We start from the raw sequence: 27,773 nt of genomic DNA on the forward strand, positions 1-27,773 counted from the left end.
TGTAAGTGTTCTCCTGATACTCATGTATTTTTCCACTTACAGGCTACCAACTGTCAGGTCCCGCATGCAACGCGACGTTGTACGACCCCTGCGGCCACGATGAGTGCAGGTCTCACGCTCCATGTGCCACGTCATTCACGATATGATCGTCTGGCACCCGGAAGCCTGCGCCATCTGCTACGACCTAGTCAGTCAGCTGGTGTAGGGGGTAAGTCGATTATAGGCTTCTTTATCATTTACTAACACTCTTAGACATAAGTTTGTTAAACCCCGTTCCGCCATTAGAAGCTCATCTCGCCCTTTCTTCCAGGCTACTGGTGTGAGGGAGGTCGCCCTTGCTACCCTGAAAGCGTGGGTGGGCGGCTTCGGGAAGAACGCCGCCAAAGGCCAGCCGTACATCCTTGACAAGAAGCTGGCCGTCCAGATCTTCCCTGCGGGCAAGTCAACAGGTATGTTGACCCCTTGTCCGCAGCCCCTCTCATAGCCTCCATCCAGCAAGATCTCCAGCAATCTTTCGGGTCGTAGCTTCACAGGAGTCGGTCCCGGACGTCGCTGCCCTGGACCTAAACATCGAGCCTGATGGCGGTAGGGGTAGAGGATTTGTTGGTTGAGGTAGGTGTGTCGGGCGCCCAAGGTCTTTCCTTGGGTGTCCTGGATCTTCTCCTGTCCCTTCTTCGAGCGCTTCTTTCCAAGGCTTTGTGGGATCTGAGATCCCTACCCGCTCTCCCGCTCTCTCTGTACCCCCTAAGGTGAAGGGACAGAGAGAACCGAAGACTCTATCTAAGACGACTTCTAAGAAGTCGTCTTCGTCTTCTTCGGCTAGGAAGTCTTCGACTTCTTACGCTGACGCGGTGAAGGCCAAGCCGAGCTCTTCTTACTCGAAGAGCTCTAGAAGCAAGGCTTCTAAGGAGAAGGCTCGCGCTCCCGCCGAGCCAATGCCTTCTCCTGCCTCCACCGCATCCACTCCGGCAACGCCGGTGGGAGGAGCGGACCCAGCACCCTTTGATCCCACTGCTTTCTCAGCAGTGGTGATGCAACAGGTGGGTGAGATGGTTGGTTCGCAAGTCTCCGCCCTGGGGACGAGATTTGAGCAGATGTTCGCACAACTGTCGAGCACTCTGTCTCAATCAGGCCAATCCATCCAGGATCTCTCTAACAGGGTTAGAGAGAATGAGGACCGAGTAGCTGGGCTCTCTCAGGTCCCTCTTCCAGTCTCCCCACAGTGCCAAGTGCTGGTATTTTCCAGCTCCCGCCATACGACTCTCTGCCAGCTTTTCTCTCTGGGAGAACCCTTGGAGAGTAGCCGCCTACGCCCTCCATTTAAGGATGGGTATGATCTCTATCCCGGAGTGTGGAACTCGAAGGATTGAGGACTTCGAGTTTTATCCTCCGGGTCTGACGCAGCCTTTCATCGGCTATGCTAGGCTGACTGTAGCGCTCTTACTAGGGAAGACAAGATCTCTAGGGAGGATGTTCTCTACAGTAGGGATCATGCCCAACGGGAATGGGTTCACTGCCTTGAGGACTGGGAGTGCACAAACACTAAGCTCCAGGCCTATAAGAGTCCTTTCACTATTTTTGCGACGGAAGAAGAGGCTTCTCTTCCGTTCGCCACGAAATAGTAGAGAGGACTCTTCAGGCAGTCCTCAAGGATGAGCCCATGCCACAGCTAAGGGAGGCGGAGTCTACTTCTCCGCTCTTCCCAGCTTTTGGAGAATTGTGGGAGAACTTACCAGCCACGTTCACCGCTTGGCAAGCTCAAACCGGACTGCGCCATGGACCATTCCGGCGAGAAGCTTCCAAGGCTGCCTGATTCCTTGATTCAGGCGGAGTTCGACGCGCGAACTAGGTTTGGCAGGTCCCTCAATTCACTGATAATAACGGAAATGGCTGCTCTGCATATGCTACAGAACCGCTGTTTAAGATCTTGGCCAAATCCCAGCTTCAGACGGTTCAGGTACAAAGATGCTTTCGAACTTCTTACCAAGCTAGAGGAATTGCGAAAGCACGCTTAGTTCTGCAGGAGTTGCCCACTATTAGGCACGAGCCTAATAGACTCCTGGCTTCTAGCATGTGGGGAGCGGATCTCTTCCCAGAGTCCGCTGTAATGAAGTGCACCACGAGGCTGCTAGGCTCAACCAGAGCCTTAGAGCTAGGTGGGGTATTCATCCAAGAGGAAGCAAGAATCCGCCCCCACTGCTGGTAAGAAAACCAAAGAAGTCTGGTAAAAGGTTCCAGCCTTACCAGAAACACCAGCAACAGCAGCAATTTGTTCAGGCCGTCCCGGTTACTACCCAACAGGGACAACCTGGTAGTTCGAAACAGAACCAGCCCATCCTCCTGCTGTCTCCTCAATCACAACCGTCGACCTCCTACGCACTCTCGCCGGCCTTCAACCCTACGTATGAAGGTCAGGGCTACACTCCCTTTAACAAGCAACCGAGAGGTTAGGGCGAGAGGCTACTTTCGCCAGCGTGGCGCAGGACGGGCGACAAGGAGCAGGCAGTTCAGAGGAGGGCGTGGTGGTCAACCCGCCCATCAACAATGAGGCTCCCCAGGTAGGAGGGAGGCTGTTCCTCTTCCGTCACAGGTGGGGGTTCAGCAATTGGGCACAGAGCATAGTGTCCAAAGGGTTGGGTTGGAGTTGGATCAAAGATCCTCCTCCAATCAAATCATTCCACCAAATACCATCAGAGGAATTGACAGATTACGCGGAGGAACTCCTTCAGAAAGGAGCTATTGCGAGAGTCAAGCATCTAAAATTTCAAGGTCGCTTATTCAGCGTGCCAAAGAAAGGCTCAACAAAAAGAAGGGTAATCTTAGACTTGTCAAAGCTAAACTCTTTCATTCGTTGCGACAAGTTCAAGATGCTTACCCTCTCGCAAGTAAGGACCTTACTTCCGCGTGGAGCCGTCACATGCTCCATCGATCTTACAGACGCATACTATCATATCCCTATAGCCAGACACTTCCGCCCATTCCTAGGATTCAGGCTAGGAAATCAGGCATTCTCATTCAAAGTGATGCCCTTCGGTCTGAATGTAGCCCCAGGGTATTCACGAAAATAGCAGAAGTGGTTGTACAGCAATTGAGAACTCAGGGAATCATGGTAGCAGCTTACCTCGACGATTGGTTGATCTGGGCACCAACCGTCGAGGAATGTCTCAATGGCCACCAAAAAGGTAGTTCACTTTCTGGAACATCTGGGGTTCCAGATAAACGAAACGAAATCCAGACTTACCCCGGAGTCTCGTTTTCAGTGGTTGGGAATCCAATGGGATTTGTCTTCCCACAATCTATCAATTCCAGTGGCCAACGGAAGGAAATAGCAAAATCTGTCAGGCAATTTCTCAAATGCAAACAAACATCAAGGAGAAACCAGGAAAGAATCCTAGGGTCCCTTCAGTTTGCTTCGGTAACAGATATCCTCCTGAAAGCAAGGCTAAAAGATATAAATCGAGTTTGGCGATCGAGAGCAAACACCAAATCTCGAGACAAGTTGTCAGTAATTCCACAGATCCTTCGCAATCAACTCCGTCCATGGTCAAAAGTAAAGAACTTAGCCAAGCAGGTACCCCTTCAATATCCCCTTCCAGTGTTAACCATTCACACGGATGCCTCCCTGTCCGGGTGGGGGGGATATTCTCAGTTCAAACAAGTTCAGGGGACTTGGTCAGTTCAATTTCGCCAGCTCCACATAAACGTTCTGGAAGCATGGCAGTATTTCTTACCTTGAAGAGACTGCTTCCCCCGAAAAAGTCTCATCTAAGGCTAGTTTTGGACAGTGCAGTGGTAGTTCATTGCATCAACAGAGGAGGGTCCAAATCCAAGCATGTGAACCATGTCATGATAGCCATCTTTGCCCTAGCAAACAAACACAAATGGCATCTGTCCGCCACTCACCTGGCGGGGGTAAGAAATGTGATAGCAGACGCTTTGTCCCGGTCAGTTCCTCTGGAATCAGAATGGTCCCTAGACGACGGGTCATTCCAGTGGATATGCCGGAGAGTCCCAGGTCTCCAAGTAGATCTCTTCGCCTCACAAGCGAACCACAAGCTCCCTTGCTATGTGGCCCCCAACCTGGACCCTCTGGCTTATGCCACGGACGCCCTGTCGTTAGATTGGGATCAGTGGAGAAAAATTTATTTTTTTGTTTTTCCTCCAGTGAATCTTCTCTGAAAGTCTTAAGCAAGCTGAGGACTTTCAAAGGAATAGTAGCTCTGATTGCACCGGACTGGCCCAAGAGCAACTGGTATCCTCTTCTTCTGGAATTGGGATGGCCTCCGACCTCAACGGATTCCCAATCCCAAGCTGTCACAATCAGTACAAATGAGGACTGTGTTCGCTCCTCAGGAATTCTTTCAGACCCTAACTTTATGGACTTCATGAAGTTTGCGGCTAATAAAGATGCTAATATTGATCCACAAAATATTCTCTTCCTAGAATCAGATAAGAGAGAGTCAACCATTAGACAATATGACTCAGCTGTTAAAAAATTAGCATCTTTCCTGAAAGAATCAAACACTACAACCATGACAGTTAATCTAGCTATATCCTTTTTCAGATCCTTGTTTGAAAAAGGTTTAGCAGCTAGCACTATTACTACTCATAAATCGCTTTGAAGAAGATCTTTCAGTTAGGTTTTCAGATAGATCTGACTGAATCTTATTTCACGTCTATTCCTAAAGCCTGTGCTAGACTTAGACCTTCTCAAGGCCTACTGCAAGTTTCATGGTTCTTAAATGATGTCCTCAAACTAGCTTCAGTACTGACAACTCGTCTTGTACATTCATATGCTTCTTAGAAAGACATTATTCTTATTAAGCCTAGCTTCAGGAGCTAGATTTCAGAACTGTCGGCTCTATCCAGAGATGCGGGTCATGTGGAATTCCTCCCCTCAGGAGAAGTTCTGCTTGCTCCGGATCGTAGCTTTTTAGCTAAAATGAGGATCCTCTTGCAAGGTGGGGCCCCTTGGAAAGTCATCCCACTTCCCCAAGATCCTTCTCTCTGCCCAGTATCAACTTTAAGAGCCTTTCTATCTCGTACATCCTCAAGATCCTCAGGTTCTCTCTTCATGAGAGAAAAAGGTGGTACTTTGTCAGTAAAAGGTATTAGACAACAAAATCCTTTACTTCATTAAGCAAGCCAATCCTGATTCATTCCCAAAAGCACATGATATCAGGGGAGTAGCCACCTCAATTAATTACTTTCAACATATGAACTTTGAGGATCTTAAAAAGTATCTGGATGGAAATCCCCGACAGTCTTTAAACGTCATTATCTAAAGTCCTTGGAATCTTTAAAATGTTTCAAGCAGTAGCAGCGGGAAACATTGTTTCTCCTGATACGTATAGTAGTCGTAGTACAGATCCAGGTCTCCCTTTCTACCTACCTCATCCAACATGCCTCACCCTATCGCCATGCTACTCGGATATCCTAGCCTTAGCCGCTGAATCATACTAGTGGATTGTCCCTTATTTTTTTGCTAGGGACATCCACACTTGTACTGATAATGTACTTCAGTGTACCTACCCTTATTTTTTATGCTAGGGTAGGACACAATGTGTTTGTATATTTTGTAAATAATTTTCTAAGTAAATCTATTTTGTTAATATTACACTGCATTATTATATTTTACTATGTTTATTGTAATTTTAAGTACTTTACATTACTAACGTTCTTTTATGTTACTATTTAGAATAAGTTAGGTTTAAGTACTTAGTTTGTATGCTGTAATTGATTTACTTATATTATATCCCTCGTTTTACAACTGCTTTTCATTTGTCCTTTTTTCCCATCTTGTCTGTTTCTCTGGTACTCTTTCATAGGCCGACACGAGCTGAGCCCAGAAAAGGGATTTTGACGAAGGAAAAATCTATTTCTGGGTGATTGGCTCGTGTCGCCCTATGAAACCCACCCTGTATTGTTTACCCCCCCATGCAGGACAAGATGTTTTTAGATTAAGGATGTCCGCTAGGGGCGCTGCTGTCCGTGGCGTCCTCTAGTAGTAGTAGTAGCGGCTGCATCGCCCATTGGTATCAGCTCTCTCTTGTGGGGATTCTGATTGGAAGTTCTAATTGGTGAATGTCTCGTGGTAGTGTTCCCACTCGCCCCTATCACCATACCGACACTTCTTTTTAAGAGTGAGCGAGTCAGTTTTTACTGACATTTTTCTTAATTTTGTTTTTCTCTGGTTTAATTTTAGATTAATTTTACCTAGAAAGTATGATATTAAGGATCCTTTCATAGGGCGACACGAGCCAATCACCCAGAAATAGATTTTTCCTTCGTCAAAATCCCTTTTTTTTTTCCATCATATAATATGAACCATACCATGGACTGGAACTCATCCCGAATTTTATACAAGAGCAGCTGTCGATACAAATATCAAATGGTGGAATCTTCACTAATAAAACCGCAAAATAATAGGATTAACCTTCCCAATGGATCTTGGGACTCAGACCGAAGAGATAACATTTTTCTTAAGGCAACGATGAAGTGGATTAAGACAATTAACAGATGGCCTAAGAGCATATCATCTACTATATATTTTCTCTAATGAAACTTCTTCTGTCATTTACTGCTTGATAAGGGTGGAAGAAAGTCCACCGAAAGAATAAGATATGCAAATGCACATTGTGTAAGAAAAAAAATTCTAAAAAATTTTCCCTACCTTCCACGAGAAGTTAAAAATGACATGTACAACCCCTCTTTTATAAAACAATCATAAATTTTACATAGTTATACATGATTTTTCTATCAAATACATTTATTATATTTTGTAAAATTATAATTACAGCTCACACAATATTAAAATGGATAAGATATAAAATTAGTAAAAAGTTCTTAGTATATTTGTTGTAAAACAGTTATGTAAATTTACAAAGAACAAAGATGCAGTAAGATCTTTGGTTTTATACATTTTTTCTAATATTTCTCTGTAAAATTACATTTATAACTGATATACTATCATAAAGGATAAGAATAAGAACTAAAACCGACAGCAACCCCGTCATGTAAGACAGAATGGCAGTATGTACATCCTCCCCTGAAATCAAGATGAAAACTTAGCCCTGAGCTGCTGAGTCTCTCATCTTAGCCAGTCTAAAAGTTGCCATTAGTGAATTTATGGGCTATAGAAGTGATGGCATCTCTTTACTGCCTAATTCCCCCAAACTGATGGCGCGTAATATTGTTACTCTTGAGTGAATCCGTTGTCCATACAAAACCTGTTATTGCTACTCATATGAGCATATCCATCCATCAAGGGTTAAGGTATTGAGTTTTTGTCTCCTAGGCTTGGACTCTGGAACATTGTCCCCCTAACAAGTATTTGAACAACAGTTTATATGCTCACCTTAGATGCAGTTGAATTAATTGTTGATAATGATGGGTCCTGCTGGGATGATGGTGCAGGAGAAGTTAAGAAGTCACTACTTGATGTTAATAGATATAGAGGAGGCTTGGAGCTAAAAACCTGTTATAGGACAATAAACAATAATCAATACTTGGCTCTATCTAAAACAAAAAAAGAGGGGGTATTCAAAACAACCTTTTAAGCTAAAATGCACCTTAACAAAACTTAAGACACACCTTCCTTAAGACTAAACTTATATGCATACTGCAATAACAGACTACCAAAGAGAACAGCTGTTATGGAATTCAAGACAACTTTTACCTAAATACAATCCTGCTGACTCAAGGTACTATGGCAAATTTATTTCTAAAATGGACCAATTAACTTTAACATAAAATATCTACTTAAACAAATAAATAAAAGTTTGCTGAAAAGCGACCATTTAAAGTGAAAATAATTTCACCACTTTTTCAAAAGTGGCCAGAAGGCTTTTATATAAGAATACATACCCTGTATTGGCCAACATATAAGGAACACCATATAAAAAAACTCCAATTCTCAGGGACATAATTATGAAAAATACAAAAAAACACAGTGCACCCCTCTTTTCCCTTTATCTCCAATGTACTTCTTCCAAATAAGTTGTTCTGAAGCTTCAAACAACTCTCAATTTATGCAAAATACTGAGCGAACTCACTTAGCTCCAAAGCTAAATAAACTGACACAGTGGTCTGTGTTTTGGCTCATCTTTATTATTAATAAAGTCAAGCCAATATTAAATTAGTTTTTTAAAAATCTTGTACTATAAAACTTCCAATATATTTATGTAATGATTTTCATACTACAGCTAGTGCTAGTAATCATAGACAGTACCTTGCTATTTACCCTGTGGGTATTAAAAGTGTACACTATAATGGATGTGACAAGATTTGTAAATGTAAGCATGCACCTCTTGTGTGGCTACATTTTTTAAGTTCTAAATTGTCGTTTCTTCCTAAACTTAAGTCTAAATACATCTCTAGTTACTTTTATGTTTTTGTTATTAATGTGATAAATTTAAGTCTGTCTAATAAATGTATTTATTTATTCAGTTATTCAGTTTTTTGTCAGTATCCAGTTTGGCTATGGGTGTACTTTACTCAGATGGATATTATAAAGAAAAACAAATTACGCAAAATATATGCGTCTACTTATAAAACTAAAAAATTAAACCATACCATATGTGAATCCACACCAGAAGCTTCAGGCAAGTCTCTTAGTTCTTCTGAGCTCCCACTGACATTTCCTACAGTTTCTAAAAGTGTGATCTTTAAAGATGGGTCTTTTTCCTTCTGAAAACATAAATACAGACAAGTTATTAAGCAAATACTGTAAAACTTCTTGTTCCAAAAACATGAATTTATAAAGAAGCTTGTAAATGAAGTGTAGAAAACTTACATAATGGTCCTGATAACCGGTTAATGGCACCTCTTATTAATCAGCACCTTATGGCGCCGATAACCAAAACTCGGAGTATTAGGGCATCATAAACAGCCGATTTTATGGCATTAGAAATATGCCCTAAAACCGGATTGCCATTAACTGAGTCCGCCGATAATACATACATATATATATATACAGTGGACCCCCCGTATTCGCGTTCTCCGGATTCGCGGACTCACTGATTCGCGGATTTTTCTTTGGAACCTATCTAGAAATTATTCGCGGGACTCGCCCATTCGCGGGTTTCTCTGTGGAACATATACATAATTATTCGCGGTCATCCCCGGCTATTCGCGGATGCGAATTTTTATGTGTTTACTATTCGTTCAAGGACATTTCATAATGATATGGTTATTCTGTTTATTAGACATTCCTTATAAATCTTGATGTAATGAATTGAATAAAAATATCATAGGTATAAATTGGTGAGCAACATAATATGAAATAAAGCATAACAGAGTGAGTTTGGCAACTGAGAAAATAAACAATCGTATAAGTACAGCCATCTCTCTCTCTCTCTCTCTCTCTCTCTCTCTCTCTCTCTCTCTCTCTTCTCTCTCTCACACACACAATGATAGATAGGAAACAATAAACAGAATATGTATTGCTTGAATATGATATGGCAACAAAGTTTTGGTCTGACTGAAGTGTAGAGTTACTTTGACACTGACTTACATGTCATTCCTGGTCATCTCACAGCCACGGATAGACATCAACTTCACAGCCGAGAAAGGAAATTGTATACAAAATAAATATTTTCCAGATGAAAAAGCAATTGGAGGGCCTATGTTATCCCATAAAAAAAACCTCTCGCTTGGATAACTGTAAGATGTAGAAAAGAGAGAGAGATCAAGGGCAGGGTGGATGTAGGAAGGAGATTTTAAGCAGTACCTGGAAATGAAAACAAACCCCTATACTAATCTTATAATTATAGCCTTAAGGTTTGTCTCAAGACATTCAAAGGTGTGTCACACACGTGGACAGTTGTTGTTTTTGTAAAATTGGCGTCAGGGCAGATTTTTAAGCACCACTGTGTTAATATATTAATAATTTTGTTCATTACCTTCGATACACGCCAAATTTCACGTTAGATAATCATAAAAATCTCTAGGATTGCGCCGACCAGCGCCAAATTGGAAAACAATGGTGCTAGATAAATCTGAAAACTCCAAGATCTAGAGTGAAATGCTGTAGTTTAGCAACACTGCCATTGAACTTACATAAATACGTATTGGGTCAATTGGGGGGTACGCATTGTGCCAGGCAGTACATTTTTATGAATTTTTTAAGATGATTTCTAATTATGATATGTATGTACGTACGTACATAAATTTTTTAGGATGATAATAAAAAGTATGCAGACCATATCTAAAGTACGTAAGACAATGATTTATATACATATTTGTAGCAGGGTACGTATTTTTCTGTCTGCGGCACGCAGTACGTACATGTACATGTATTTTTTCATACGTACATATGAGTATATTTTCGTGACAAAATAAATTTTTATGATGAAAAAAGCTTTATTAATTTTCAAATATTTACAGTTCTGTAATACTTTCATGTAAACACAGCAAAATGTCGGTAACAAAAGTCGGGTTTTCTTAAAAGATGCTCTACCCAAGCCAACTTTCGGCCAGATAAACAAATCTTATGATGCCGTGACGCCTCTTTGAGCAGTACCCAAACGAAATGATATTTAAAATGCTATTGGCTGTTTTCTGCACAGCAGCCAATCCAGGAGCAGCATTCATTTTTCCTTGTTGCTCATTGTTGTACACTTGGTGTTGATTGGTTGAACCCTGGCCCCATTTTGCGGAGATGGAATTGTGGGTATCGCGCATCTAGTACCCAGCAGCCTCACTGCGCGAAACAATTACGGGTATACGCGAACGTTAAAGCAAAGCTCTTGTGCGTATCAGCAAATATCAGTGTGCATCGTACCGAAAAGAATGGCCCCTAAAAATAAAAAGCGCCTGCTCCTTCTAAGGCTTCTGGCCAAGAAGTTAAAAGAAAGAAGACCGTAATGAAGCTTGACGAGAAGGTGAAAATTCTCGATATGTTGATGGAGGGAAAAAAGTTACGCTGCAGTCGGCCGCCATTTCAAAGTGAATGAGAGCACAGTTAGATATATAAAGAAAAAAGAAAAATGAAATAAGAAAAGTGTTAGTATGACATTCTATGGCACCGCAAAGGCTGTGTCCACAGTGAGAGGACAAAACCATTGTGAAAATGGAATCTGCACTCGCGTTCTGGATAAAGGACTGCAGGAAGAAGAAAATGGCCCCTTGACTCCAACTCATACGCCAAAAAGCACGACAGATCTACCAGCAGCTATCAACTCCTACTGCTTCACAAGGTGGTGAGGAAGAGGAAGCTGAAGCCGAAGATGTGGAGGCACTGGAAGGCGATGAAGAAGGGACGTTGGAATTCTTGGGGCTTTGGAGAACCAGCTCCTGAAGAGGAAGACGAAGAAGAAGAACCACAACTGGGACCGTCCTCAGCTCCCCAAGGATTTCAGGCTAGCAAAGGATGGTTCCACCGGTTCCAGAAAAGGTTCCATCTAAAGTCTGTTTCCCTACATGGGAAGCTGCATCTGCAGACAAAGAGGCAGCCGCAAAATATCCGCAGGCCTTCATGAAAATAATCCAGGAGAAAGGATATCGCCCAGAACAGGTGTTCAATATGGACGAAACTGGCCTGTTCTGGAAGAAATGCCGTCCCGGACGTACCTTATGAAGGATGAAGCTAAAGCCTCCGGATTCAAGGCACAAAAGGACAGGGTGACCCTCCTGATGTGCGGGAATGCGGCATGGTTTCATGCTGAAACCAGGCCTCATTTACAAGGCTGCAAATCCCAGGGCACTCAAGAACAAGAACAAGGCGTTACTGCCCGTCTTCTGGATGCATAATCCCAAGGCCTGGATCACCAAAGTCCTGATGGAGTACTGGTTTCACCAGAGTTTCATTCCTCAAGTTAGGCAATACCTGGCCGATTTGGACATCAACTTCAAGGGGTCTTGTTGATAATGGACAACGCTGGTGGCCACCCTCTCGATCTTTATTCCAAAGGAGTCCAGCTTGAGTTCCTTCCTCCCAACACCACCTCTCTCCTCCAGTCCTATGGATCAGGGCGTCATCCGTGCCTTCAAGGCACTCTACACCGGGAACTCCTCCAGCACCTTGTTGATGCAATGGACCGTGACAGTGAATTTACGCTGAAAGATTATTGCGTAAAAAATTCACGATTGCCACGTGGTCTGTCTGTCATTGACCGGTCGTGTAAGACATGAAGAAGGAGGCAGGACTGAATGCCTGTGGCTGTGTCCATAATTATACCAGGGCTTTTCTCCCCCAGGGAAATCCAGCAATCAGCCATTAATAAGGCAGTCCAGTAGGCAAAAATTCTTGGTGGTGAGGGCTTTGACGATATCACTCTGAGGAGAAGTCGGCACCCTCATTGATGCCCACTCTGACCCCCTTACCGACCAGGACTTGGAAGAGCTGACGAAGTCCGCCAGCGAGAAGAAGACACTCCAGGTTCAGGAGAGGATCAGGAGGAGGAGGAGGAGGGCCTGACTTTGGAACGCCTGTCCCAAGTTAAAAAAATGGTAAACGACCTCCAGGAGTTTGTCACAACATGGGATCCTTACATGGAGCGCTCCTTGAAGTTTTCTAATATTCTAGACACAGCACTGGAGCCCTATAATCAAGCTCTCACCACCATGAAGAAGCAACGGCAAGCAGTTGCCAATCAACAATGTTGCATCACACGAACGAAAGAAAGACCCTCCAAAGCCCCCTCCCAAATCGCCTGTGAAGTAGTGCCTTCTTGAATCGCCTCTGAAGAAGTCCGCCTCCAAATCGCCTGAGTCACCGCTCCCAAAGAAGTGCCCTCCTGAAGGTTTGAAGAGGCGCCCTCAGAGGATATTTGGTAAAAAAACTCCTCTTGCCTTAGCTGTGCAATCATATCTTTCATCGTCATTCATCGGACCTGCATGGCTAATTCATCATCATCATCTTTAATCAACATTCATCACTGGTGAGTACCCGGTTTGTTTTACATATGTTGTACTAGTATAAAACAATTGTTTAATGTTCATACAAATTTTGTTCTTTCTCTCTATCGCTTCTGATTTCACATACATTTGCTTTCCCTTGTAAAAAGAAAATGGATGTCTCAAATAGTAACAGTATGAAAGAAAACGTGCATGACTGAATACTTATTTGGGGGACTGAATTATTTCACATACGTAACTAAGTCATGCAGTACGTACATAATACGTATGTACGTATTTATGTATAACCATAAAATGTAAGATTTACTTTAAAACAGTATTAATAATATTTCAAAGATTAATAGAACCATAATAGGATGTTTTATGTATATTTGATGAAGGATGGTCCTTTAGCTACTTTGGTGTTTGCATGTTAAGGATAGCTAAGTTTTATGAGTATTTTTTGGAGGGGGTACAAACATACGCGGATTCTAACTATTCGCAGGGGGGTCTGGTACGCATCCCCCACGAATACGGGGGGACCACGTGTATATATATATATATATATATAATATATATATATATATATATATATATATATATATATTATATATATATATATATACACACACACAACAATTTGGACCAATCAATACCTAACCTAACCGTGATTACCTGTAAACAAAGTGTATTAGTGTACAGGGTACAAGAAATACGTACTGAACATACATGTATGAACGTAAGCAGTAAAATGTGGAACCTTACCTTTCGAGTGAGGCGATGTCTGAAAGTGGCGACAGAGGAGGACAAATGGCAGAAAACATGAACACTTAACTCTACGAAACACATTAAAAAATGGCAGAAAACATCAACACTAAGCTTACGAAACACATTAACAAATGGCAGAAAACATTAACACCTCTTGATTATCTCCATCTTCATCTCCATAGAAAACATCCTCTTCTTTCCGTGAACTTCAACAACATTCTTGGGACCCATGGATAATAACGTAAGTCATTAAGTACACACAACATGATAAAGTAAATTACAGTACAACGAAAAAAACGAAATCACTAACACGAATTTACGTTAACAAACGAAATATATGTGAACGAACGATTTCCAGGTGTTTACGATAACACTGCCACAAAAAATGGTCAAGGAACGCCTTTAAATAGAGGCATGATGGCACAGATGCTGACCAATAGGAGAGCAGGATCTTACAGCAGTGACTAGCATCAGGAACCAATGGGGGAGTCTATGAGTTGGCGGCGCGCCAGTTTTAAAATTGTTCTCGGTGGCCCTGGCAAATCTCGGACTTTACCCTTTCACAACCTGAATTGTTTTCATACACAGAAGCAAAAAATCTTTGTCTTTGCTTTCATAACCTGAATTTTTCATACATAGGGACTTTCATAAGTAGAGGTTCCACTGCACCTAATTACGACAATACTAACGTGTACAAACATAGCATTCTCTTTGGAGGGTGTGTCCCTTTGTTCTAAACTACCTAAGTATTTCAGATATGCTTTATATGATATGTAGCACTATCCAAAAATATGTAAAGTAAATATATTTCAAAAACACCTTACAACACGGGAAAATATCAACACTATACGTAAAATGTACGCCTAGTACATTCCAGTATGCGCAGAACAAAGCTGTAAGCCAAAGAAAATGTGTCTGAATGATAGGGGATACTTAAGAGTAACAGTTGTAGGCTGGTAGTACTTCATTTTGCAACATGACTTTTAAATCATATTAGGCCCTTATGGGATGATAGTTTGAGGTATATATTTTTGTTTGAACTGTCAAGTTTGGTGATGAACTGTTGAAATAGGCAGTTATAAGTATTTTAGGGGTGTATATAACCTACTTACGAGTAATAGTATTAGAAGAGTGTACTGTAATGTAAGGTTACTTGGGTGTTTTGAGATGATGGTTTGGGATGTATTTTTGTTTGAAATTATATTAAATTGATTTAGTATGATAATTAAGGTATATTTTTGTTTGAATGATCAAATTAAGCAGTGAAATGTTAAAATTGGCAGCTGTAGACATTTTACTTTAAGGGGTATGGGGTAATTGACATTATAAGCATTTATACAGGGGATTTTTCCATTTCCGCAGTAGGTTCTGAAACCTATTCCTGCGTAAAATGGGGCCACTGTACAACATATTGGATTTCTTTTATATCAGTGTGGGCTAGGACACTTTTATCTGTTACCTTGGTGAGCTACTGTACGTTAAGACAGTGTTCCTACCGGGAATAGCGGGAATCCGCGAATAGCTGACACATAAAAACTAATAAAATGCCTATTTTATTAGTTAACACTAAAGAAAAACCCACTAAAAATTCTTATACCTGGTTTTTTTAATAGTCTTATCACAAAAAGTGCATTTTATGATGAAATTGATAAAAAAAACAGGAATCTGTGGATATTTCTCATAGAAAAATACTGCGAATAGGCGAATTTCCGCAAATAATGGGTAGATATGGTCCATAGTGAAATCCGTGAATACCTGATTCCGCAGATACCGAAAATGTGAATACAGGTAGTCCACTGTAGCGAGTGTGGGGTTGTAAGAATTATTAAAATGTAAAGTTTTTGCCTAATTTGATTGGCTGAAACCTATATTCACCATTCAACCAAATACCTTTCAGTTGCTACCTTATTAAAAAAGCATGAATAAAAGAAACTTGCTACTTAACAAAAATCAAGTGAAAAATGTATTAAAAATGAGACAATGATAGACTTGTAGCAAAGATACAAAATGCCAAGGGGACTCTCTTAAGCATTAAATAACTTGAAAAGTAAAAATACCTCGACATCAGATGATAAAAAGCATAATTACCTCTAAATCTCTCTTTGAAGTATCTGCGTTTTTCAAGGAACCACTCTGTAGACGTTTGATTTCTGCCTCACGACACTTCAAAATGCCCTGCATCTCCAATAGGTCATGATTTAAATCTTTATTCTGTTGAAAAAACCAGCAACTATCAGATACTCAAATGATTATCATTAAAAATAGAATAACCAGACCACTAAGTTACAATCCATAACTCTCGCAGGTCTGGACTGAAGGTTTGTTCTTAGTGAATATAGCAATTTAACTGTATAAAATATTGTATCAATAATGACATCAACCAATTTTAGTTTGTGAACTGTTAAACTTTACCTCAACATTTTTTAAAACAAAAATAGTTACCAAATAAATAAAAGCAGAACCTAGTAGCCTCCATTTGAATACTGTACTCTAATCAGACCATGCTGGGAATACTACATCATAAAGCAAAAACTTCTTGAAAGTAAAAGCGAAGCAATAAGGAAAGTGGGAGAAAAAATGTTGAAATGTTAGTTGTCAAAATCATATACTACAAAAGGTTACTAATACTTACTTTTTGATTAAGCTTGATCAACTCTAGTTTGTTGATATCTAATTCTTCCTTAAAATAAGAAACCTTTTCTTGCAAGGTTGCACACTGGCAGTTATCTAGTCTCCTTAACTCTTCTAAGCGCACTTGCAGAGATGCTATTTCATTGTGCTGTTTGTCTATATGCTTCTGCATAAGAATCCTTTCTTCATTCACCTCCTATGTAGTTAACAATAATGATCGGTTTAATGATGTTATGGGTTATTGTCTAGCTTTAATAGCATTTTGTATTATTAAATCAATGTTGAATCGCAGCCACACATCAGCAGATGATGAGGCATTCAAAGTCATAATTTGCTTCTTAACTGAATGACATCTTAAACACTATTATAGAATTTTACAGTGGAAAGTCAAGTCGCCAATTACAGAAAAAAAACCCAACATCAGCAACAGAACAATAATTTCAGTAAAGCAACTAGCAATAAAAATTCAAAATGAATATATCACTCTTGGAACAGATTAAAAAGGACACTTTAATATACCTCATATGATGCTCTTGCATGCTTTTCAGTCATTTGCATATCATGTACTCTCTTCACTGCTGCTTCAGCAGTACGTTCAAGACTTATGAGTTTTTCTTCTAAGGACTGCTGATTAAAACCACCAGGAGACAATGTTCTGTCACCTTCTCCATGATGTAGTGATGGCATTCCTAGGTGACTCCTAAAAACAGAAAAAAAAATAATTAGTAAAGAAACTCATCAATCTTTAAAGGCATTGCCATAACACGGTATTCATGTGTATCTTTCCTCTTCACAACAACACTAAGATTTTATCATTTCCAATCTCAACAATAAGACCCAGTTGTTCGGTAATTCTTCCTCTAACCCTCCTTACCCCTTACCATAAATTATTTTTGTTTCCATTTCAGTAATTGGGTTTTACTGTAACTTGACACTTTTCTAGCTAATCCCATATATCTGGTAATTCTTCCACTCAATATAACTGTATCACCTGGTTTACAACTATACCAAGTCCTACCATTACACCTGGCTTTCATAATATTTTCCAAATTACATACCCTTTGTTTATGCATGTATATAATTAAGTTTTGCCATGTCTTTACAATCCTCTCATTCAGATGTACAGTAGTAGTTATACAAATGGATATCCTCAAGATGGACTATACTGAGCAGCTGCAACTTAGCCATAAAATTCTGGAGGCAATGTGTCCCTAATTTTTCTGTCAATCATCATTACATATTACCATTTTAAATTCACATTCACCCTTCAAAAAATATATAATTATATCTGGTTTAACCAGACCACTGAGCTGATTAACAGCTCTCCTAGGGCTGGCCTGAAGGATTAAATTTTTCTTTATGATGCTAGGAACAAATTGGCTACTTAGTAACAGCACCTACAGCTTACTGTGGGATCCGAACCATATTATATCAAGAAATGAATTTCTAATCACCAGAAATACATTCCTCTGATTGCACACTGGTTGCAGCTGGTAGCGAACTCTGGCACAGATTGGTAGGGGAGTACGCAACCGACTCGTCCAGCGAGGAACTACACTTACCCTTCAACTGAAGGGAAGGAATGTGCATGTGTGCATGTGTATAACTATGTATACACATACATGTAATGGGATATCAAATGCAATTATATATACATATATATATATATATATACTTATATAACTTTTTTTTTCCTTTCACTCTTTAACTATTTTCTTATTATGTGCAACTGAAGCAATTTGGTGTAAAAAAAAAAGGGGTAATTGTTTTAAATGTGGGAAAATACAACTTACTTTTCATTGTAATTTCATTGTAATTTCAATGTTAGTCGTGGCCTTTTTCATTTAGACCCTTGTATCTGTAACATGTTTAAGAATGACCTCAAAGATATAATTACTGACTTAAATAAAAATCAGTTGCCTTAGAGTTATTATTTTTGTTGTAATGTATGTCTGACATGTATTGTGAATATGGTTTTGTTTACCAAGTTCTGAATAGCTGTCACCTATAATCCTTTAATTGTCTTGAAATTGTATCTGAGATGATTGTCTTAAACCTTTAATTGCACCCATTGTTTATGCTTGTTTGGGAAGGTTTCTTATCTTCCAGGTGTGTCGGATTCTAGGTACTAATCTCTTTATAATCCCTATCTGTCAGTTATACGAATCTTCTTGTGTTGTCTTTTCTCGTATTTATGTCAGTCTCTGCTCAGTAAAGGACGTTTAACGTTGAAAGATCTTGCAGATCCTCCTTTGTTTATTTTTCCTTCGTGGCATATACTATCTTTATTTATGGATTTATCACGTTCCTAACTTTCGTGATTCAGTTATACATAATGAGGGCCACGTTTACTTTCGCTATCCTGTTTCCTCTTTTGAGATGTGTCGTCACTACCTTCTCCAAGTCTCTTGTGGCTGCACATTCAACCAGAATTCGTCTTAAGTTCCTGAAGAAGTGCCTTTCTGAACAAGTGCTCCCTAAATCCTTGCTGCCACGCCGTCTAAGAAGGTATGACAATCACCCATTCAATGAATTTAGTGCCTTGATGTTGAAACAGCACATAGCAGCCACCAAGCAAGAAGAGAAGGAAAATTCAAGGAACTGGAAAGAACAAGGATCTCTTTCAATCATTCCATCCCGGCTGATTGGAAGGACTCGCTGCGACAGGAAATTTACGAAAAACTACGTAGGACTACAGATGCCCTGAAAAGGAAACTCGACAGAAAACTAAAAAATCTTATTGATAGCAGTGATTGGACTAATTGTGCATGTCAAGATTGTGTTGTTAACTTATCTAGTAAACAAATAAGTGAAAATGTTGTGAGTGCGCTTGGATATGGTTTATCTTTCTTTGTAACAAGTAGACCTTCTGCTTTAATGATTGCGTCATCCCTAAGTAAATTTGAAAAATATTGTGATCTTCCTCAAAATCATGTTGACATGATTAAAGGTATTATTTACGGACCTGCCAATGTTAAGCATGAAAGTAACTTCCTTGCTCGCTATAAGAAAAGTTTGACCGATCTTAAAAAGGACAATACTATCCGCATTACAAAAGCTGCTAAGTCAAATAGTTTAGTAATTTTAAATAAAGCTGACTACATATCACGTATGCAAGCCCTACTGGATGATGATGTGACTTATAAAAATTTACAAAAAATCCCCTTGATCAAGTCATAAAAAACTTCAATAGCATAGTGAAAAGTATCCTTAAAGATAAAACAGAACTACTAGGCAAATTGTCAGTCAAATCTCCTTCGCTACCTTACTTGTACGGATTAGTCAAAACGCACAAAGAAAATAACCCTATGCGGCCTATTATCAGTACTGTTGGTTCAATTTCATATAAACTTTCGAAATATATCACTAAGATCTTGTCCCCGTTACTTGGAACCATCTCCGATTCTCATATATATAATTCTCTAGATATAGTTGATAAATTAAACAAAATTGCTCTTTGCCCTACTGATAGATTTGTTAGTTTTGATGTACAGTAGTACCTCGAGATATGAAAGGCTTTACTTACGAGAAACTTGAGATACGAAAGCCAATGCGAAAAATTTTACTGCTCTACATACGAAAAGTTTTCAAGATACGAAAGGTTGTTGCTGTAAAGTCCCGAGATTCGCCCGGACCACCGAGAACAATTTTTTAAAACTCCCGCGCCGCCAACTGATAAACTCGCCACCATCCTCCCGCTCTCCCATTGGTTCCTGATGCTAGTCACCCCATAAGGTCCTGCTCTCCAATTGGTCAGCATCTACCCCTGTGCTTCAAGTATTCTATTGGTAAAAGGATGCTGTAAATTGAAAAACTTATTCATGCAATACATTTAATTAAAAAAAAAAAAACATTAGGTAAAGATAGAATAAAGAATAGAAATTAATGGTTATTATACTGTTTGGTAGTTTCAGTAGTTGAATAGAGATAATGAAAATTTATGGCTTACTGTGTAAAGTGATTGCTTAGCGATCGTTCGGTACTCGTAAGTGCTGGATGTAAACAGACGTTTGGAAGCTTTTTTTGTTTGTTTATTATAGTTAATGGTTACTTAATAATTTTTTGAAATGAGTACATGCAATACATTTAATAAAAAAATTGTGAATTAGATATCATAAAATGAAGTTTTTATGTTAAAACAAAGTTTAATGTATACTTACCTGGCAGGTATATATATAGCTATATTCTCTGTTCCACCTGGCAGAAATTTTCAAAACTCGCGGCAAACGCTAGTAACCTATTAGTAGTTCAGGCAACTACCACCCCGTTACCGTGGCGCTAGCGCTAGGAACCGTTCCCAATTGGGCCAGATTTCTCTGAACCCTGTCTCCTGAGGGGAGGCGGGGGGGTGGAATTAAATTATATATACCTGCCAGTAAGTATACATTAAACTTTGTTTTAACATTAAAAACTTCATTTTAATGTATGACACTTACCTGGCAGTATATATATAGCTGATTGACACATTTGGAGGTGGTCAAAGACAGCAACTTATTAGAGTATAAAAATATTATTAAAATATTATTAAAACTCTAGGTTCCTTACCTGCTAAGGTAGCTGACTTCATAGGTCCTGCCTCTAAGCCTGCTTAAACCTTAGGAGCTCTCAACAAGGAAGTGTCCTGTATGTTGAAGAAGCTAAGCCTGGAACTGACAACTGGACGTGACCAATGTGTTGACAGAACCGTACAGCCCTCTTATGCCACGGCATTCAAGCTAGTAAAAGATCATTTACCTGAACTACACACACACCATCACAAAATAATACTAACAAGACTGATAAAAGTACCGAACACTTTTCTCAGACGACCAAAAAACACAAACACCATCACCTAATAAAATCAACTAGCTTAAAAGAAGGTTATGGGGTAGTAACTCCTTTGCCTCCCAATACTGTACCAGAGACACGTATGGACCTAGCGTCTGACAATTATCAAAGGTTGTCTGAATATCCCTAAGATAATGAGACGCAAATATTGAATCAGTTCTCCAATATGTGGATTCAATAATTTCCTTGAGGGCTAAACTCTTTTTAAAAGCTAATGAAAGTCGCAACTGCCCTGACTTCATGAGCCTTCACTTTCAAAATCCCAAAGCTCTGCTCTTGACACACAACATATGAGCTTCTCTAATCAACTCTCTCATGAAGAAGGCTAGAGCGTTCTTCGTCATGGGTCTACTGGGGTCTTTAACTGAACACCACAGAGCATCAGAATTCCCTCTGATATCTCTTGTTCTTTCCATATAAAAACGCAATGCTCTCACTGGGCAGAGAACTCTTTCTTGCTCGTAACCCACTAACTCAGACAGACCCAAAACTTCAAAGGATCTTGGCCAAGGATTAGCTGGATTTCTCATTTTCTTGGCCAAGAAACCTTCTTGGAATGAACACACTCCCTGCCGTTGCCATGTCCTCCATCCCACCTTCTTCGATATGGCCTGAAGCTCACTAGCTCTTTTAGCGGTTGCCAAAGCTACTAAAAAGATAGTTTTCTTAGCAACATCTCTCAGAGAGGATTTCTCTAAAGGCTCGAATTTGTCTAGAAGTTAAATACTTCAAGACCACATCGAGGTTCCAAGCAGGTGGCCTGCATTGTGGTTGTTTCTTTGTACCAAATGACCTAATCAGATCTCTAAGGTCTAAGTTATTCGAGATGTCTAGATCTCTGTGTCTAAACACTGAGGTTAGCATACTTTTTTATAACCTTTGATTGTCGAAACTGACAAACCCAATTCCTTCCTCAAGTATAGAAGGAAATCTGCGATTTGGGTCACAGAGTACTGGATGAAGACACTTTCCTGTTCTTACACCACTTCCGGAAATTCTCCCACTTCGACTGATATACTGTGATAGTGGAGGTTCTTCTGGCTCTAGCCACTGCACTGGCCACCTCTCTAGAATATCCCCTCGCTCTGACAAGACTTTCGATATTCTGAACGCAGTCAGACCCAGAGCGAGGGTATTCTTGTGAACCTGTCGAAGTGGGGTTGTCTGAGTAAATCTACTCTTAGAGGAAGAGTCCTTGGCGTATCTATTGTCCATTCCAGTACCTCTGTGAACCAACTTTGGGCCGGCCAAAACGGGGCTATTAAGGTCATCCTCGTTCCTTGGCTCTCCCTGAACTTCTTCATCACTTTCCCCAGTAACCTTGAACGGAGGAAAAGCGTACAGATCTAAGTTTGACCAATCCATCAGGAATGCGTCGACCGCCACTGCTTCCTGGTCTGGAACCGGAGAGCAATAGGTTGGTAACCTTTTTGTTCTGGCTGTCGCAAACAGATCTACTACCGGACGGCCCCACAACTTCCACAGGCTCTGGCAAACCTCCATGTGCACGTCCACTCCGTCGAGAGAAGTTGTTCTCTTCTGCTCAACAGGTCCGCACTCACATTTTTCTCTCCTTGTATAAACCTGGTGAGCAGCACGACATTTCTCTTCCGCCCAAAGCAAAACTTCCTTTGCCAAATTGTAAAGGGGAAAAGAATGAGTCCCTCCTTGTTTGCGGATTTTGTATGCCAGAGCCGTGGTGTTGTCCGAGTTGATCTGCACTGTCTTGTCTCGAATCAACTCTCTGAAGTGCTTCAAGGCCAAGAAAATTGCCATCAGTTCCTTCCTGTTTATGTGCCAACTTGTTTCTTCCTTGCTCCAAAGTCCCGACACCTCTTGAGGGCCTAATGTCGCTCCCCAACCCGCGTCCGACGCGTCGGAATACAAGACGAGGTCTGGGCTCTTCTGCTGAAGCGACATCCCTCTTGCTAACCTGCCTGGAGTTAGCCACCACTTTAATTCCTCCTTCACTTCGGCAGGAATTAGAAACTGGAAGGAATCCGGTTGCAATTTTCTTGGCCATGAATCCTTCAGGAAAACTGTAGAGGTCTCAATGTTGGGGGGGCAGTCTTCCTAAAGAAATGAACCTCTCTAGCGAAGAGAGTGTGCCCAGTAGACTCATCCACTCTCTTGCTGAGCATCGGTCTTTCTTTAGAAAGTCCTGCACCTTCCGAATGCATTGGGCTTGCCTTTCGGGGACGGAAAAGCCCGAAAAGTCACTGACGATATCTGAATCCCCAAATAAACTATCTGTTGTTTGGGGATTCAATTGAGACTTCCCCATGTTTACCACCAGACCTAGGTCTTTTGCTAAGTTCAATGTTTGATTCAAGTCCTCCAGACATTGACTTCTTGATGGGATCTTATCAACCAGTCGTCCAGATAAAAAGACACTCTGATCCCTCTTAAATGCAACCATCTCGCCACATTGGACATCATCCTCGTGAACACTTGGGGGGCTGTGCAAAGGCCGAAGCACAGGGCCTTGAACTGAAAGACCCTGTCCTGAATCACAAACCTTAAATACTTCCTGCTTCCTGGATGAATCGGAATATGAAAGTATGCGTCTTGTAAGTCCAGGGTCACCATCCAGTCCCCTGGACGTACCGCTGCCAGTACTGAATCGTTCGTCTCCATAGTGAACTTGGTCTTTTCTACGAAAAGATTCAGTTGACTTACATCCAGAACTGGCCTCCAACCTCCCGAGGACTTTGCAACCAGGAACAACCGGTTGTAAAATCCCGGAGATTCGTGATCCAGAACAGGCTCTATGGCTCCTTTCTCTAGCATGGAAGCTACTTGCTCCCACAGAGCCGCTTTCTTCACTAAATCGTTGTAATTTTGCCCCGGGGCTCTCGGAGATTTTGCGAGAGGAGGTTTCTTCAAGAAAGGAATCTTGTACCCTTCCCGAGCTACGTTGACAGCCCAGGGATCTGCCTTCATGTTCTGCCAAACTTCCCAAAAACCTTGAAGTCTGGCTCCCACTGTCGTCTGGAGGACTGATATCTCATTCTTTAGAAGTGGTCTTGGCTCCTCTTTTAGTGGGTACTCTCTTACCCCTAAAGGCGGGTCGAGCGAATGTTCTGCCTCGAAAGGGCTGTTGCGAAGGCCTTGTTTCCTTTGGAGTTTTCTTAACCAACTTGGATGGTAAGAACTTCTTAACTGAAGACGAGAGAAGATCTTGAGTGGCCTTCTGAGAAAGGGAGAGAGCTATATCCCTAATCACCTCTGAAGGAAAAAGCTGTTTCGAAAGGGGAGAGAACAGCAACTCCGATTTCTGAGAGTTAGAAACTCCTTTTGAAGCGAAAGAACACAACAGCGATCTCTTCTTTAGTACTCCTGCTGTGAACAAAGAAGCCAGTTCATTCGTTCCGTCTCTCAGAGCCTTGTCCATGCAGGACATAATGCTCTTAGCTGTTTCTATATCCTGCGAATCCTCTTCTTCTAGTGAGTTCGCCAGAGCTCCCAAAGACCAATCTAGGAAATTGAAGACTTCGAAAGTCCTAAAAATCCCTTTGAAAAGATGGTCAAATTCGGACGAAGTCCACCAGACCTTAGCAGACTGTAACGCCTGTCTGCGTGAGCTGTCTACTATACTGGAGAAGTCCCCCTGGGAGGAGGCAGGTACTCCCAGGCCTAGACTTTCTCCAGTAGCGTACCATACTCCTGACTTCGATGCTAACTTAGCTGGAGGAAAAGCAAAAGAGTATTTTCCCGCTTCTTTCTTATCCTTCATCCAGTCATTCACACGTTGAAGGGCCTTCTTCGCCGAAATTGAGAGAGTCATCTTAAGGAAAGAGGACTTCTTTGGAGTCCTAGTCTTGGAAAACTGCGATAAGGGAGATAAAGGAGCTGTCGGTTTGAATTCCCCTTCAAAAATAGAAAGAAGACGTGAAGTCAGAACCTTGTAATCTGAAGAAGGTTCCGTATTCTTTTCCTCAACTAATTCCAATTCCTCTTCTGCTGATGAAATGTCTTGCAAATCACTGTCGAGTTGACGCTTCGCTGACGGAATAACGTCCTGCCGCCTGCGTCCTGCGGCTAACGAAGAATCGGCGTCCTGCCGCCTGCGTCCTGCGTCCATCGTAGACACATCTGCTTCCTGTCGCCTGCGTCTTACGTCCACAAAAGATCCCGAGTCCTGACGTTTGCGTCCTGCTTCTTCCGAAACCATTTTCTTCTTCCTGCGTTCTGCGTCCTGAATAACCAAGCGATCGCCTGTCCTCGTAGCGCCAGTGCGTCCTGCGTCCTCGGCGAACGCGTCCTTGTCTTCCCTCTTAGAAGACTTAACGGGAAGGAAATCGTCCTTCCGCCTCGAAGATGCCTGCACAGGCGCATCCCAAGACTTCACAAGAACTGCCAGCTTGGACTGCATTTCCCTTAAGCAAACCCTTCGTACTATCTTCCGATTGGCAGAGACGAAGGAGAGGATTACGAGCGGGACTGCGACATAACGGAGAGCGATCTTGTACTCTACCCGACGGAGAAAGACGAGGGGAAGATACACAAGAAGATGGAGGAGAGTCTCTCATAGAAATCCAAGGACGAGAAGGACCTACTAAGTCCTCTTTAGCACGAAAAAATCCTCTTCCTCTTGATCGGAACTGCGTCCCCGTCTTCCAAGGAGGACAACACCTCAGGACTACTCCAGCCTCTCACGATCTTGAGCATGTCTCTCGAGAGCGTTTGATGTCCTGAAAGTCCTCTTGAGGGGGCGAGACACAACTGCATACCGACGTTCCCGCTCGGAAGTCGAACCATCCGAGGACGCACACTTCCCAGTTACGCCTTTTCTGCGGCGAACTGCAACAGCCTGGGAACTTGCAACAGGACTGTTCGAAGGGACGCCTGACCGCGACAAAACCTCTCTCGCCTCCCTTCGACTGTCGACATGCCTTCTCCCTTGGGTCTGGGAGCTTGACAGAGGTCTAGGTCTAGGAGCACGAGAGAGACGATCAGAGCAACGCCCCCTCCACTACACTTTCACTGACATCAAAAAGCACTACTTTATCCGTAAGTCGCTGTATCTGGTCGCCCATGGACGCAAGGGCAGCAAACACCTTCACAATATGTGTATCGTTCGCCTCCTCCGATACAGCAGCGGGCGCAGGAGATACCTGGGAGTAAGGAACTACCATTCTACGTTAGAAGGAGCTGGAGAGGAAATACATTCACTCCTTTTACTAGAAGAATTCGACTTCTCACTACGAGAAACAGATCTCCTTACACGATCTTTCTCAAGCCTCTCAACATATTTCATAAATATCTTCCATTCCTTCTCTGATAAATTCTCACATTCAAAGCACCTATTCTCCCAAGTACACACATTCTCTCTACACTTCTTACAAATGGTATGAGGGTCGACCGAAGCTTTCGGCAACCTTACCTTACACCCCTCTTTTACACAAACTCTAAACATACTTCCAGTATCAGACATCTTTAAAGAACAATCCAAAGCGAATGCCAAGCTAACGTTTCCGAGTACAATACCAAAGATCCATGAAAAGTCAGCAACGAGAATGAAAATCCTAGCAGGGAACCACCAACAATGTTGCCTGTTCGGCTGGCAGAGAAAATCTGGCCCAATTGGGAACGGTTCCTAGCGCTAGCGCCACGGTAACGGGGTGGTAGTTGCCTGAACTACTAATAGGTTACTAGCATTTGCCGCGAGTTTTGAAAATTTCTGCCAGGTGGAACAGAGAATATAGCTATATATATACCTGCCAGGTAAGTGTCATACATTAAAATATAAAATAAATCAGACTGCCAACAAATACGTATTTTTTAGAATTCTTCTTCTGTTTTATTATTACGTTACGTATACGTAGTATGTTTCATTATAGCTGTCAGTAACTCGGTATCTCCATTAGGTAAAGATAGAATAAAGAATAGAAATGAATGGTTATTATACTGTTTGGTAGTTTTTTTTTTTTTCATTAGTTGAAGAAGAGATACTAATGACAATTTATGGCTTACTGTGTGCTAGGAAAAATGATTGCTTGGCGTTCGTTCGATACTCGTAAGATGGGTAAGAGCTGAATGTAAACAATCGATTGGAAGGTTTGTTTTTTGTTTGTTTGTGTATTATAGTTAATGATTAATTAATAATTAATGAGTACATACTGATTATTTATACATTTTATTGGCATATTCTAAGCCTTTAGCTCTTAGGTTTAGATGTCAGAATCATAGACTAGGCTACAGTAGCAACCACTAACATAGGCTAGGCTTATTGCTAAGGGACATATGCTAAAGTCCTAATATATGCAGTAAAAATGGGGTTGAACATTACATGCAGTTGAATATTACTCAAGTATGTACAGTATTTTGCCTTTTTGGAGTCATATTTCTTCCGTCTGATCGGCGTCGTAACCCTAGAACATGTGTTTTAGGCCTGGAAATATAATTTACTGGGGTGTTTTTGGAGGGCTTGGAACGGATTAGCCATTTTACATGTAAAATGTGTTCCAAGATACGAAAAACTCATGATACGAAGGCCGCCTCGGAACGGATTAATTTCGTATCTCGAGGTACCACTGTATGTTCTCTTTTTACTAAAGTCCCTATAGACTCTATTTTAGAATACCTTAGTAATGAACTAACTCAGCATGAATTACCTCTACCTATAAGTCACATTATTTCACTCACGAGTTTGTGCATTTGTGATTGTAAGTTTATATTCAATGGTGAATTTTATCAACAAATTTTTA

General features: G+C 41.3%; 1 protein-coding gene across 1 annotated transcript in view; it reads right to left on the reverse strand.

Annotated features, from left to right (window-relative positions):
* Nucleotides 1-27,773, reverse strand: part of LOC135220476 (A-kinase anchor protein 9-like) — a 465,336-nt gene that overhangs the window by 142,524 nt on the left and 295,039 nt on the right. The window contains 5 exon segments of the mRNA XM_064257603.1: nucleotides 7,358-7,477; nucleotides 8,575-8,688; nucleotides 15,694-15,816; nucleotides 16,238-16,432; nucleotides 16,756-16,936. Of these exon segments, the coding sequence (XP_064113673.1) occupies nucleotides 7,358-7,477; nucleotides 8,575-8,688; nucleotides 15,694-15,816; nucleotides 16,238-16,432; nucleotides 16,756-16,936 (733 nt within the window).

The sequence above is a fragment of the Macrobrachium nipponense genome, chromosome 2, assembly GCF_015104395.2.
Source record: "Macrobrachium nipponense isolate FS-2020 chromosome 2, ASM1510439v2, whole genome shotgun sequence".
Lineage (NCBI taxonomy): Eukaryota > Metazoa > Arthropoda > Malacostraca > Decapoda > Palaemonidae > Macrobrachium > Macrobrachium nipponense.